Below are 13,884 nucleotides of genomic sequence, written 5' to 3'. Positions count from 1 at the left end.
GAGAAGTGATATATTTCAACACCGCATCTCTCTCTCTCTCTCTCCCTCCCCCTTTTCTATCCTCTCTCTCTCTTCTCTCCCTCTCTCTCTCTCCCTCCCCCTTTTCTATCCTCTCTCTCTCTCTCTCTCTCTCTCTCTCTCTCTCTCTCCCTCAGCCTTGCGCCAGTGCCACCAATAGCTCTCGGTACCTAACGCGTCCTCTCCTCCGCGGAGCTCTGCTGTCATTTCATGTCACTCCAATACGTCCAAGTCATCCTGTGCCACTCAGTGTCACGCCAATCCATCTGTGCCCACCGCTTGCTGGACTGTGCCTACATACATGGCCACAGCCAGTTGAGGTGGGGGCTTTAAGCCAGATCAGCTTGAGACCCTCGTGTTAATTCGCCCCCTCTCTCTGCTGCTTAACAAGTGCGGAGACACCATTGCAGCAGAAACACTTCTGTTTTTTTAACCTCCTCCCCACATTTGTGCCATACTTGGCCCTGTGGTCCATGCAGAAGTAAGTAGTGTCCACTGAGATTGCCACAGCTGGAGGTGTGTGTGTGTTGGGGGGGGGGTGTTGATGGGGGGGGGGGGGGGACGCTCTCACATCCATTTCTGACCAGTTGGGATGGTGCAGCCGTGACAGCAACATCAGCACTTTCAGCCAAATACTCTCCCACAGCCGGACGTACTGGCAATACTCTCGGCTCTGGTCGGAACATTTGGTCAGGAGCCCAAATGTCAGAAGGTAAGAAGCCTTGCCTTCTTGATGGCAGGAATTTGGTCGACTTTCGGTGCTTAACGGCAGCCTGGCACTATTTTAGTCAGTTGTATAATGCCGGTTCTAATTCTAGGATTGGTGATTCATTGTGGGGAAGTGTGAACAGCGGCAGGAGGGATGCTAAACTACACATTACAGTTAAAAAGCATTCTCGCTGTAGTAGGCTCCTCCATCTAGTTCTGGAATGAAGGTAGTAATGTGTTACATAATACATATCTGAGAGCAGCTATATGAGGCAACATAGCATAAAAAGGTATAAATACCTATATTTTTATGTGTGTGTGTGTGTGTATGTGTATGTGTGTGCACTATAATCTCGCACACTGGGAGTTATTCCGTGAATGAGCAAAGTGTCAAAGAAGATTCCAGATCTGAAACAGATGGTCGGGTTTCTCTGTTGGTAAAAGTTGGTTCAGGGGAGAAGTGATGTTTTTATGAGTCTGTTCAATTTGAGCTGAAATATGTTTGATAATGTGAACTTTTTTGACTGAAATAAGGCAAGAACTCTGGCCCCTATAAAGCAGACAAGCATTGTAACGTCTTATTCATCATGCACGGTTTAGGGACCTACGTTGCTGTGACATTCTCTCCCTAACGGAGAGAGTTTTGTGAGAAAATCGACCGCAGGGCACCAAAAAAAGAAGGTGCCAGTTGAGCCCAGTTCAGTGGTAATAGTTGTAGTAGTGTGATTAACGTCCGCAGTGGTTCAGATGACCACCTGCAGCGAGGCTTCGGTATTCTGGACTTGGTTTGAAGGCGTTTTCTATTAAAGAGCCATATATGTGATCGTTTACCATTTTTCAGGTTTGGCTTTACAGTGCCGATGGACATCTGAAGAATATATGTAGCGTGCTCCGCAGCTTGAAATGAGAACTGAAAATATTTGGGGTTTAAGTAGCTGGATGGTGTCGTACTTATTCGTGTGTTCACCACTAAGAAAGCCGATAGACCTAACCTAATGTAGTCGACAGCTAAATGGACCATAGACAGAAACAGCCTTCTTTTAAGGAACTGTCCTAAATTGACTGCATATAACGGAGCCGGCAGGCAGCACTGTCGCTTGAGTTATGTCCTGTCGACTTACTTTTCAAATCGTGAGAAAACCTTAAGGATATCTCTGTGAAGCGCTGAGCAAATCTGCCAAGTAAGAGTTATTATCTGATCTTCAATTATAGGCGTTTAGGGCTGTTGAGCACCTTACAGGCTCACAATGAATTTCTGATGGCCACAGTCAGCGTGTTAGGGGCGAGTAGCGTTCAGAGGTATTTCTGCATTTCTGCATTTTAATTTGCACCCAAGCCTTTTATACAAGTCTGGAAATTCAGTGTCTTTTAGCAAAGCTAGCGGTCAGTGGTGTCCATACCCAGTGTTGTGTAAAAAACTGGACTTTGGGTTTTGAATGGTTGAGCTAGTTCTGATCATGGCAAGAAGTTAAATTCCCTCCAGCAGCATCCAGCAGTTCTTCTGGGTATTAGTCAAGGGAATTCATAGGGAGTTTGTCCCAGCTTTGCTGCAGAAAGTGTGTTGGAACATTCCTGTAAGAATTTGGTTGCGTTCAGCCAGAAGAGGTCAGGTACAGACGTTGGACGATTGGTTCTGGATCGCAGACTCCTCTTCAGCTCATCCCAAAGGTGTTGGTTGGAGCTCCATCACTCTAGATAACACATGCCCACTGCTCCACAGCCAAAGGTTTTATGCCAGAGGCACTGGTCATGATGACCTTATGGTCATGTGGGACTGCTCCAGAGTGTCCCATTCTGTCGGTAGTGCTTTTGTAAGGAGATTATGTGAAGACCTGTGTCAACAATCGATGCATCTCAAACAGATGAATTCATTCATTGGACGGGGTCGTACTTCCGGACATACCGTGGACCTGTTAGACAGTATGTGCAGCATGGTGTGGAAACTGTGCAATAATATTTCAAGTGCAAATTCTTTTATTTTTCTACCATATTAAAAAAATCAAGTGTGCAATACAAGAACCAGAACTACCTACTTTATCACTAACTGTTTAATATTGCACATGTTGGTTTTAATAGCATTACCATCGTAGTGATTTTTTATTCAAATGTAATCACCTTTAATAAGAAATTCTTCCTGTTATTCCTTTGAAGGGACGCTACGTAATAGGCCTATCAAAATTATTGCATAATTACCTGATCCTAGTTATTTGAGATGATCACAGTCATTTAATCTGATTGCAGGCATTTTGCATGATCATTAGATTTCACAGTCATGTTGTATCGCAACAAGCATAATATGACCTGGAAGCATTTTAATTAGTTGACATGGGATAAATAAACATAAATAAAAGAAAACACTTCTTTCCTCCAACTTTTCTCTTTCTAACTCTAATAACTGTGTGCTATGGAGGGAAGGTTTGGTAATTTGATATCTAGTAGAGGTAATGTTAATGTTTAGTATGTGTGCTTGGAGAACAAGTGTTTTAAACTCACATTTTCAGTGTTTCAAAAGAAAAATATCAGCTTTGGTCATATTTGGTTAGAAACTCTGCAGCTATACACACTTGTTAGGCAACAGACAGTCCAGTGTATCAGAGTAAAGGACTAGCTAAGCAGGATGGACTTATATGCACTATAGTAGTTGCATAAAATTAATAAAACAGCTATTATGTATACAAGTCATTGACATTATGTGTGTTTTTGTGTCCAAGTCCATTATTTTCCCCAAAAATAATTTAGCAAATACATGACATACATCAAATTATCATATAGTACCTCTTATCTGAAACAGTTTTCAGTGCATTTATATATCAATACATTTTAAATTCAGTGCAACCACCCAGCCATCTGTAGTGATTAAGTAAATTATCAAAAAAAGGTAATTTTTTTATATAAAAATTTAAATATAACAGTTTGCCATTATCTTATGCTTGTAAACTTAAATCAAAGCAACTTCAGAAGTACTCAACTTACAGAAAAAAGTGCCTGCAAGTTCTTACTTACCCAAATGTCAGGTGCCACAACCACAAATAAAGGACTTTTATTTTGACCTGCTTTTACAAAAGAAGGGCCAGGGGTTTGCATTATAAAGAGGGCCTCAAGCGACCTTCATGGTGCAATGCCAAGGTCAGTAGGTTTTTCACCAACTTTGGAAAAAAAGTCATTTTTGAGTTTTGGTTAGAAAGGTTTAGTTTATCATGTGTTACCTCAGAAAAAAAAAAACATGAAAATGATGAATTATTATAACAGTGCTTATTTATTTTAAAAAAGTAAGAATAAACTCAAGTTTAAAATAAAGTCTTTTAGAGTTTCTGTCAGTTTCAAATTAGTCTGAAAAGTCAGGTGGCACAACCAGTAAGTCAAATGGTGCAGCCAGACCAGTACAGCTTTAATAACTGAGACAGGTGATAGAAAAGCTTTGATAACAGTAACTACATCTAAGACAGAAGGTGCACATGTAAATGTAAGTATGCATACATATATTATCTATACATCATGCACTATTTACTAAGATAAAAAATAAATACATTTAAAAAAAACCTTATTTGTGGTTGTACAGCAATTAATTGCTATGAAATTAGTCTGAAAAGTCAGGTGGCACATCCAGTCAGCCAAATGATAGAGATAGAAAATGCACATAGATATAAATGCAGATATAAAATGTACATCACGCCCTGTTTAATAAGATTTTTAAAAATTGTCATTTTGAAAAACCTTATTTGTCGTTGGCCCATACAGCATTTAATTGCCAGCTAAAATTTCCTGATTGTGACAGACCTACTGTGTCAGATTTGGCAAAGAATCCAAACTTCCCAAAATGGCAGTAGTATCACTGAATGTTGGCCGTTGGGATATCTTATGTTTCAAAAAATAGGCATTATGCAACTGGGCTCAGTGGGCTGAGTGGGCTGAGGGCTAAAAAATAAAACAGCTAGCTAGCAGCTCATTAGTTTTACATTTGGTGCACAATGACAGTATATGTGGAGAAACTGTATTCTTTGAACACTTCAGTGGCTTCTTTACATACGAGCCGAGCTTCCTGGCTTTTCAATTAAAAGAAAAGACATTGTTCATCCCAGTAGCCTCTTAATCTTCTCTTGTCCATGCACTGCTGCTTGTTATGCAGTGTTAGCTTGTAACTGCTAGCTATATATGTGTTGTTACATGTTGCAGTCAGTGACGACTGTATGGTGTCCAAGGTCAGTGATTTTGAAAAAATTTATTAAATAATTAAATCATACATACAATAATAACATTTAATTACATCGCATTGTACATTTTATTAGTAAAAGTACTTCATAAATGTGTTTTAAATTTTCTAAATTGCTAAAAAAATGAGTTTGTAAAGACAGTTTTTATTGGAGGAAGTGGGGAAATATATATATATTATATATATTTATATATATAATATAATATATATAAGTGTAGAGTTCGCTTGTTTATAATTCACTTAAGGCAAAAAAAATCAAGAGATAATGTAACAGGCATAAAAAATATTTATCAAAAATAAATACCATAAATAGAAAGCAAAATACACAAAATATAGTGTAATAAAACAAAAGAGATAAAAATGTAGTCATAATGAAGTCATTCAGAGTTTGGCTGCCCTTTCTGTGTGCCTGTTTGCGTGCTGATAACCATATTCATGAACCAGGACTCGGGCTTTATGAATAAGCACAAGGGGGTGTAGCTCTATGGTACAGAGCTTGTTATGTGGATCCTTTAGCAGGCGCTTCTGGACCTTTGATCTCTCCTTCAGGCCAACTGACTGCTACAGTAATGCACGCTTTGCAGAAATGCCCAATACCTGCACCTATTTAAGCATGTTTTTTCAAATGACATTGAACTTCTCCTCAAGCTTCCTAAAGATGCCCTAGGTAATGCATCCATGTTTCGCTTATATGGCACATATCAAGCCTGCCATGGCTGCCCATGTGGCTTATAATGAGGTAGACTAAGGAATAGGTAAGTGCACTCTGGGACAGTGATGTATTTTCTCAGTTTTAAGCACTTATTCCCCGCTTTGCACCATGTTCTGCTTGGGCTGCACAGTATTGTTCCTTAATTGTTACAGTGACATCCACCAGTGAGGTGCTATCCCAGAAGTATGCAACATGCAAAATAGTCTCTAACCGTGGTTCAGAAACAGAATGAAAAGTGAGTCAGCGCGCTCCAAGCCACACAAATATTTTAACATTTACACTCTTGCATTGCAGTCCCAACATAACGTTCCAGTTAATACCATTCCTTTTACGTAGGCTGCATGTAGGCCTAATGTGATGAAGTAGTAAGCTGAGGGAGCTAATTGATGTTATACAGCAGTTAGTTCCGGCCACACAAGCTGACTGGTTGAGAAGCGTTCTAACTGCGTGCAAACAGAAAATAAATACTTTTAAGAGTACATTATTTATTTCACTGTTGTGTAAAAGCAATAGAGCACTCGAGGTCGTGTGTTATAGCGAGTAACATCACACTCCCTGCTGCTTAATCATTCCAGTGACGTCAGAATCGCGCTGCCACCATTTTGGCAACTTTATGTTCATTCAGGAATACATTTATGGCATTTGGCAGACGCTCTTATCCAGAGCAACTTTCAATTTGATCATATTCCACAGGAAGGCGAAGGTGGTGTTGGGAGTCTTGCCCAAGGACTCTGTATAGTGTAGGGTGCTTACCCAGGCAGGGGATTGAACCCCAGTCTACAGCGCAGAAGGCAAATATCACGATTGGCCCCTCCCAGTCCTGTCCATGTGTGTTTGTTTTGGTTTTCTAGTCCTGCCCCCTTGTTTCATGACTCCACCCCTGATTGTCTCCACCTTTGTTTGAACCTGTCCCTTGTTACCCTTATGTATTTAAGCCCTGTGTTTTCCTCGGGCTGGTTACTGGTCTTTGTTTGAATCTTTGTCTGAATTGTTGTTGTACTGTTGGATGTTTGCTTTGTTGGTGTTATATGCCGTGTTGGATGTTCTGTTTGTTCTGTTCTGCTTGTTCTGTTGTATTCTGGTTTATGTCATGTCTGCCCCCCGATCTATCCGTGTTGGCTCTTTGACCTTGGACTGTCTCGATTTTGGATTTGCCCATGACAAAAGTCGCTTATCTCAGCATGTGCGTCCGCCTCCTCGCTCCCCGTCACAGCAAAGGTGTTACCCACTACACTATACAACCACCGTTCAACAGTGCTGTGGTGGTTTGTAATGACGTAACAAAGCCGAAGTAAAGCAAAGGCAGTAAAACGTGTCTTTCTTGGTTTGATTTCTTTTGATTTGTTGCTGTAGTGATAACAGAAAGCTAAAATCCTCCTGGGACATTATTGTTTACTGAAGCTATTTATGTGATCCAAACAGCATAAGTAATATTTGTAAAAAAATAATATGGGTTGATCTTTAACCACATCACATCACAGGTTCACCAGTGTGTTTTCTGTATATTAGAGCGTAGATCACAATCACAATATATAGAAATATAATTGCCACGGACTGGCGACCTGTGCAGGGTGTATCCTGCCTTCTACCCAATCACCCCCGTGACCGAGAAGGATTACCACTGTAGAAAAATGAAAAATAATTGCAGCATGGTGTTTTCAACAAATCATGCAGGCTGAACCAGAATATTGTACTACCAATTTAATTCCCACTGTAATTTCCATTACTACAAAAATTAGCTCCATGTGAGAAAAGTTTATCTGGGTAAATCTTTTTACTCATTTTTGGTTTTCAAATATCGTAGTGCTTAGTACAAAAACTTAAATATCACAATGTGACTTAATTCTGTTTTTTTTTGGATTCAATGGAAAACTGGACATGTTTAAGAAAATGAGAGCAGCGACTTTTGAGTGTAGGGACTCCTGTCTAAACAGCTCACAGCTCTCTTCCCCAAAAGGAGCCGAATTACTCCTCAGAGAGCTTAAATGCTGATATCAGGAGCGTGACACAAGAAGCCCACTAAAACAAAGTGGAGAGAAGAGGTGTCGTGGTGAGGAGTAGACCACGTTCTCGGCCTAATTTACATTTGCACATAAGAGCGTTTAGCCCAGAGCATAACTTAATGCTCCTTGGCAGAAAGAATTGACTCAGCCGTCTGATTTGAATTTGCGGTTCCTTTCTGCCAAAAGGTCATTCAGAGCTCAAAATATGGCGAGGCTTACCCTTCACAGATAACGATACCGCAAGCACTAATCACCTGAATGTGGCATCACAGTGGACGGCACAGTGCGGTGAAAAGAAACATAAAAGAGCGCAAAGAAACCAGACCACGGTTTTACATTAATGTTTCTGATTGTTCAGATTCTGATGTGATATACAGTACTGTGAAAAACAGTCAGAGACCATCATTCATTTATTTAGTTGCCTGGCGAAATGTTTTATTCATTTTTGGCATCATCATCATCATCAACATCATCGTTAACTGCTTAGTCCAGAGCATTTAGTCCGCCCACCCTTTGCTGTTACTACAGCTTTTATTCTTTCTGGGAGTCTCGCTTTTAGTTTGCCACAGAAATCTGCAGGGTTGCTTTTTCTGAAGTTCAGCCTTAGAAGCTTTTTCTGCTTCTCGCAATCCAAGTAGTCTCAAACACATTCATGGGTTTTGAGGTCTGGACTCTGCGGTGGTCAGTCCATTCAGCTTCTTTGATTTGCACGTTTTCTCTATTTTTCCTCAATAACAGCTTCTTGAGACTTACACATCCTTTCATCTCCAGAGCATTTAGTTGTGGAAGGATGGGCAGAAACACCAGTGGATGTTTTCAGATCTGAAGCAGCTTGATCCTCTCGCTCAAAGATGAAAGCTTTAAGTGCTGTTTATCTGATGGTGAAGGTTTTGGAGGTCTGCCAGGTTGTTAGGAGTCTGTATCTTTCTTCATATTAGTAATTATATCTAATCTCCTCAGAAATATCTCCTCGGCTCCCAAGTGGCGCAACCGTCTAAGCGTTGGCCATGAGTTCAATCCCTGGTGATGCTACAGCCGTCCGTGGCCGGGAGTCCAAGAGAGCACAACTGGCCTCGCTCTCTCTGGGTGGGTAGGATGGCCCCCCTTGCACGCTTGGCGCTTTTCTCTGAGCGCATTCGGCTGTCCCGTGACGTTGCGTGAGCGAAGATGCGGTGGCTGGTTTCACAGGTCTCGGAGGAAGCCTGTGCTAGAATTCACCCTCCTGGCGCTGGTAGCATCGTGTGACTGGGGGAGTCCTAACTAGTGGGTGGAATTGGAGACGATTAATTTGGGGAGAAAATCAGAGAAACAAAAAATTGTGCTTAATAGCCATTTTAACTGGAAATGAATGAAAAGTGGCCTCCTTGGTGCTGTATTATTATCCCCAGCAGTCGTTAATTTTTTCCATATTTTCTTACTTGTTTCTTTATGTATTCTAGGATTAATTTATGAGTCAGGCTTGTTAAATGATGAGCTTGCTTCCATTTTCCACACAGGTTTTGAGTTCACACCTTGATTTACTTTTCATTTACTTTTTGGATGAATCCATTAGAGCTAAAAGGCATCACCGGCAATTAAACTGTAATTAGTCTGTTTTGTATGGCGCGGTCAGTTCAGTGTGATGCTGTGGGGTTTTTTCTTGCAGCTGGACTACAGTATGTCAATTAGAGCATATTTTTCATAATGGATTTATCATCTTTCTTAAAGCATATCCATACTTGTAGTGAATCGTTAATTCCCATAGTTAATATTTTACTGCCTGTGTTAAGGGTGTCTGACCTGTAGGCTTATCTCCCGCAGTCGTGCAAAACAGGCATGCAGGCCACACGTCACGTTAGGTCCGGATTGCGATTCCAACCTCGCTAAAATACCTTGAACACTTTTCATTAGCTGGCTTGCGGGAGGATTCGAAATTCTTCAGCGTGTCAAATTAGATGCTGATACTGCAGCTCATGATATAATTGCTTAGAAATTAAAATAAAATATTATTAAATCACTCCAGCTCAGCCTGAAGCAGGGTAACCGGTTGTGACTTGGATACCCAACCGCTGACTGACAGAAATAGTGCTTGCGCAAGACTCCGTGCTTAAGACTCCCGTGGCCCTAGCTTACCTTCTCCACTAGTCATTTAATCAGCCATTCATGTTCCTCATACATCACAGTTTGTCTCCGCTTTCACACCTGGAAGTGCTTTAAACGCAGCATCGCTTTTTGCGAAACTTTAAACAAAATGAACAGTTCATTTATTTATATAGGCACTCACCATATGTTATTATTTAGTCCTGAAACCACTGCATAACTGCTATTTCTGGACATGTTTCACTGACTGTTAGCCTATTATAAGCAGTAGTGTCTATCATTGAAAAACACTCCAGCTACCGTTTTCAGTGCTGCACCACTCCTGGATGCTTTCGGCAGCTGTGTCCTTGAGAGGATTTGAGTATATATGTGTAAAGTATGTCTGAAGGTTAGTCTGAGAAAGTCAGGTGATGAAGGAGTAAAAAAAATAAGACTAGAGAACAGTGTGATTGGCTTTAATCAGCTGCACTGAAATGGACAGGCAGAGTAACAGACCCACTGGACTCTCGTCATGTCAGTAGCCTATCCATTTGATTTTAGCATGACCAGTAGTTTTCTGTCAACGAGACTTTGTGTCCCTGAAATGCAACAAGATATTATTCTGAGCCATTTCGGTTGATTTTTTTGTGCATTTGGCTTATTCCCATGAACATGACAAATGCTGGGACCCCATCTGAAAAGATAAAAATGACAAAGGCGATGTTTCCTCTCTTGTTTTGGCTATACAGTTACATACAACTAATATTTTAATATTAATATGTGTATAATATTTTTTTAATTCTGCATTTGATGTAATGGGCAGCGCTCACCAGAGTAGTTTCGGCATGTCCGTGTTGGCCAGAATGAAACGTAGCATCTTGCAGAGAATGAGCTTCTGTATGTGGACCGTTCAGACTGATAGAGAATGTGTTGTATGTGGCTTACAATTTGATTGTTTACACAGGTAGGCGAAGGTGGTGTTAGGAGTCTTGCCCAAGGACTCTTATTGGTATAGTGTAGGGTGCTTACCCAGGTGGGGGATTGAACCCCAGTCTACAGCGTAGAAGGCAGAGGTGTTACCCACTACACTGATGTGGTGCCTGTTACAAGCTTGACATTGTAACAGTATAGAACCGTAAACAACACATTGTCCATCAATCTGAAGAACATTCTTCCAGTATTCATGGTTCTGTATAGAACCATTGTCTTTATTAAAGAACCCTTGTAGAGCCATCTGTTTTTAAGAGTGTAGGTCTGTTGCGAAGACCAACCCCTACATTTCGTCTTGTAAAAATTATTCTTAATTTCTTTACATTTTTTAGATTTGGATTTTTAGATTTTTCATAAACTTTGTAATAAAAGAAATTCATACTGTGTTTTCATGTGACTACCAACACACCAAGTTTCGGTAGTGCCATTTATTTATTTTTTATTCTAAAAGTGGAGCCTTATTTTAACCATATTTTAGCCTTGTCCCTAATTACTGCGTGAGCAGTTACATCCCACTGTTTTTAAGTAAATCTGTCCCAAAGTCATTTAAGAACTGTACCAAAACACATATTTTCAGCAATTAAGTAAATGTTTTTGTGTTTCAGTGAAACATATGATTTTATGTGTGTGCAGGTGTTCAAAGCTGAGTTTCCTAGTCAAATACTGACTAGCGTTTTTGATTTCTGCTCAAAAGTAGCCAATATTGTCACTACTGAAACATTTGGTAAAGTTTCAGTAATGTTATGGTCGTTTTGTTAGTGACAAAGTGTAATGGGATTCAATCATTTGTTTTAAAAAAATGAACATAATTAAGGTAGAGTCACTCAAAGCAAAAGGATTTTAGTCTGAAGTCAGTTAGAAGTTGGAAATGTATTTCAGGAGAGCGTTCCATAAAAGATTCACAAGACCTCCTTTATTGCTGGTTGTACTGTGATTGTTTCTAAGCAAGGGTTCAAGCTCATTCAGTGTGCAGCCCAAATTGGTACTGATAAAACGCTACTGATATGTGTGACTCATATTCATATTCATACGGTTGTTTATTCAAAATTGTAGATTGTGAAATAAAAATCTACAAATTTTCAGCGATTTTAGATCACATGTTGAGAAGAAGCTGATGTTGATGAATAAGAGTAGATTAAACAGCAGATATAGCCAGGTTTTACCGTCGGCCTTAGAGGGATTTTAACATTTATAGTCAAATTCATTTTTTTATTTATTTGTAGCGCTTTTTACAACCGATGTCGTCACAAAGCAGCTTCAAAGAATTCCAGAAAAGACAAAATTTTAACATGAATGTAAAAACCCAGGGGCGACAGTGGCCAGGAGAACAGAGCTGAGGAAGAAACCTTGGGAGGAACCAAGGCTCACCAGGGGGGACCCGTCCTCCTCTGGTCAGACTACCTACAGAGTTATTATACTACTAATATTAATAGCAGTAGTATTAGTAGTACTAATAGCTAGGAGTCCATGAAAACATCAGTGTAGGGTGGGCAGCTAGTCCAGGGCAGGTGGCGGTAGCTGGGGCGTGGGCAGCTGGTCTGAAGTGGGTAGCAGGAGAGCTCAACAGTCAGTTATTGGGTGATGAATGTACTCTGAATGCTCTGAAAAGTTTATCATGGCATAATGTATCATGAAAATGAGATCATTATCACATAATATCGATATGATCACCATATCGCTCCACCCCTACAGTGGCGTGAGCTACCGTAGATCCACATGTCCATTCCTCTTGGCGTATCAAGAACCCTTGACAGCACACCCTCTCGAATGAACTCAAACAGAGATATGGCGTGAACGTGCGGGACGAGGCAGGTTCTTGTCGCCTTAAGGTCACAAGTTCAATTGTAATGGAGAGTGTTGCTGGTGTGTCTTTAGCCAGCAGGGTTTGCGCCATGGTAGGAACGTTATTTGTAAGAAAATGACTTTAAACTATTCCCTTCAGAAGCTGAACCAGTGCCAGGTCACTAGGAGGAGGCACAGTCTCAAGGAACGTATATACAATCAGGACAATTAAGGAGTTTATTCTGCAGATTTTAACCCTTGGAAGCTGGGATCACCAGCCATACAGGCAGGTTGTAATTTGATATTAATTATTGCTCACTTGTAGCTCTATGAAACAAGTGGAGTTCTGTTGAAAATGCAGATTGTGGAGGTTTAAAGGAGGAATTTAGAGCAGAGCTTAATACACTTTCCAGTGCTCTTTAATTCAGGTTTTGTATAGTGTGTATAGAGTTTTCTGATCTGTTAGGAAATGAGACGACTTTCATTGGGTGTATAGGGTATAGCTGGGTTCTTTAATTAAAACTTGTTAAGGTCCAATTAGCGAAAAAGATTCAGAACATTGTGTCTAACTTGCATTATGACTCAGTGCCATAGGCAGTTTACTGAAGCAGCTGAGTAGGAATATCAACATCTTATACCATCAACAACTGATTCTAAAATCAACTAAAGTACAATTCAGTAACATTTCAACAACATTTATGCTCAGTTTTCTCTTTTTAGAGAATGTCATGTAAAATAACTTCCCTCTGGCTCACTTTCTTCTCAGACTGCTATTTCTCGCTTCGTTCCTCCTCTGTGTGGCGTCACTCACTCGAGTCTCAGAGCTCATCGTAATGCACAGATCTGTTTGGCTGAGTAGCGTCACGTGTGATATTTTAAACCCATGCAATTGGTCTGTGAGTTTCCCAGGCTGCTAAAGCTGAGGTGAAGGCTAGAAAAGTTACCCTAATTAAAATAGGACGACCCCATCGAAATGAAATAATTCTCCGTAGTTTTTCAGTAATAGGTCCATGGTACGGACTTTGACCGCGGTTCGCGTATTAGTGACCTCTGGTGTGTAGTGTAGTGTATATTTTAGAAATGGCCGCTGTGGACCATGGCACAGTGAGGCTGTATAGTGTCACAGTGCTATAGAACACATACACACAAGTATAAGTGAATTCTTGCTCTCTACTAGTTTAAATACAATATATTGCCAAATTTATTCACTCACTCCTCCAAATCATTGAATTCAGGTGTTCCAATCACTTCCATGGCCACAGGTGTATAAAGCCGAGCCCCTAGGGCTGCAGACTGCTTCTACAGACATTAGTGAAAGAATGGGTCGCTCTCAGGAGCTCAGTGAATTCCAGCGTGGTACCGTGATCGGACACCACCTGTACAACAAGTGGAGACGTGTTCTC

At 40.5% G+C, this 13,884-nt stretch overlaps 1 protein-coding gene across 9 annotated transcripts in view; it reads left to right on the top strand.

The window, feature by feature from the left end:
* Window positions 1-13,884, top strand: part of syngap1b (synaptic Ras GTPase activating protein 1b) — a 183,262-nt gene that overhangs the window by 629 nt on the left and 168,749 nt on the right. The window contains exon 1 of one of the 9 annotated variants that reach the window (XM_037534100.1): window positions 609-730. The exons of the other annotated variants lie outside the window; for them this stretch is intronic. Within the exon in view, the coding sequence (XP_037389997.1) occupies window positions 721-730 (10 nt within the window). The 5' untranslated portion in view covers window positions 609-720. Of the gene's footprint in view, window positions 1-608; window positions 731-13,884 lie in introns of those variants that run through there. 9 annotated transcript variants of the gene reach the window in all.

The sequence above is a fragment of the Pygocentrus nattereri genome, chromosome 24 (genome assembly GCF_015220715.1).
Source record: "Pygocentrus nattereri isolate fPygNat1 chromosome 24, fPygNat1.pri, whole genome shotgun sequence".
Classification (NCBI taxonomy): Eukaryota; Metazoa; Chordata; class Actinopteri; order Characiformes; family Serrasalmidae; genus Pygocentrus; species Pygocentrus nattereri.
This window is presented reverse-complemented; position numbering and strand designations above follow the sequence as displayed.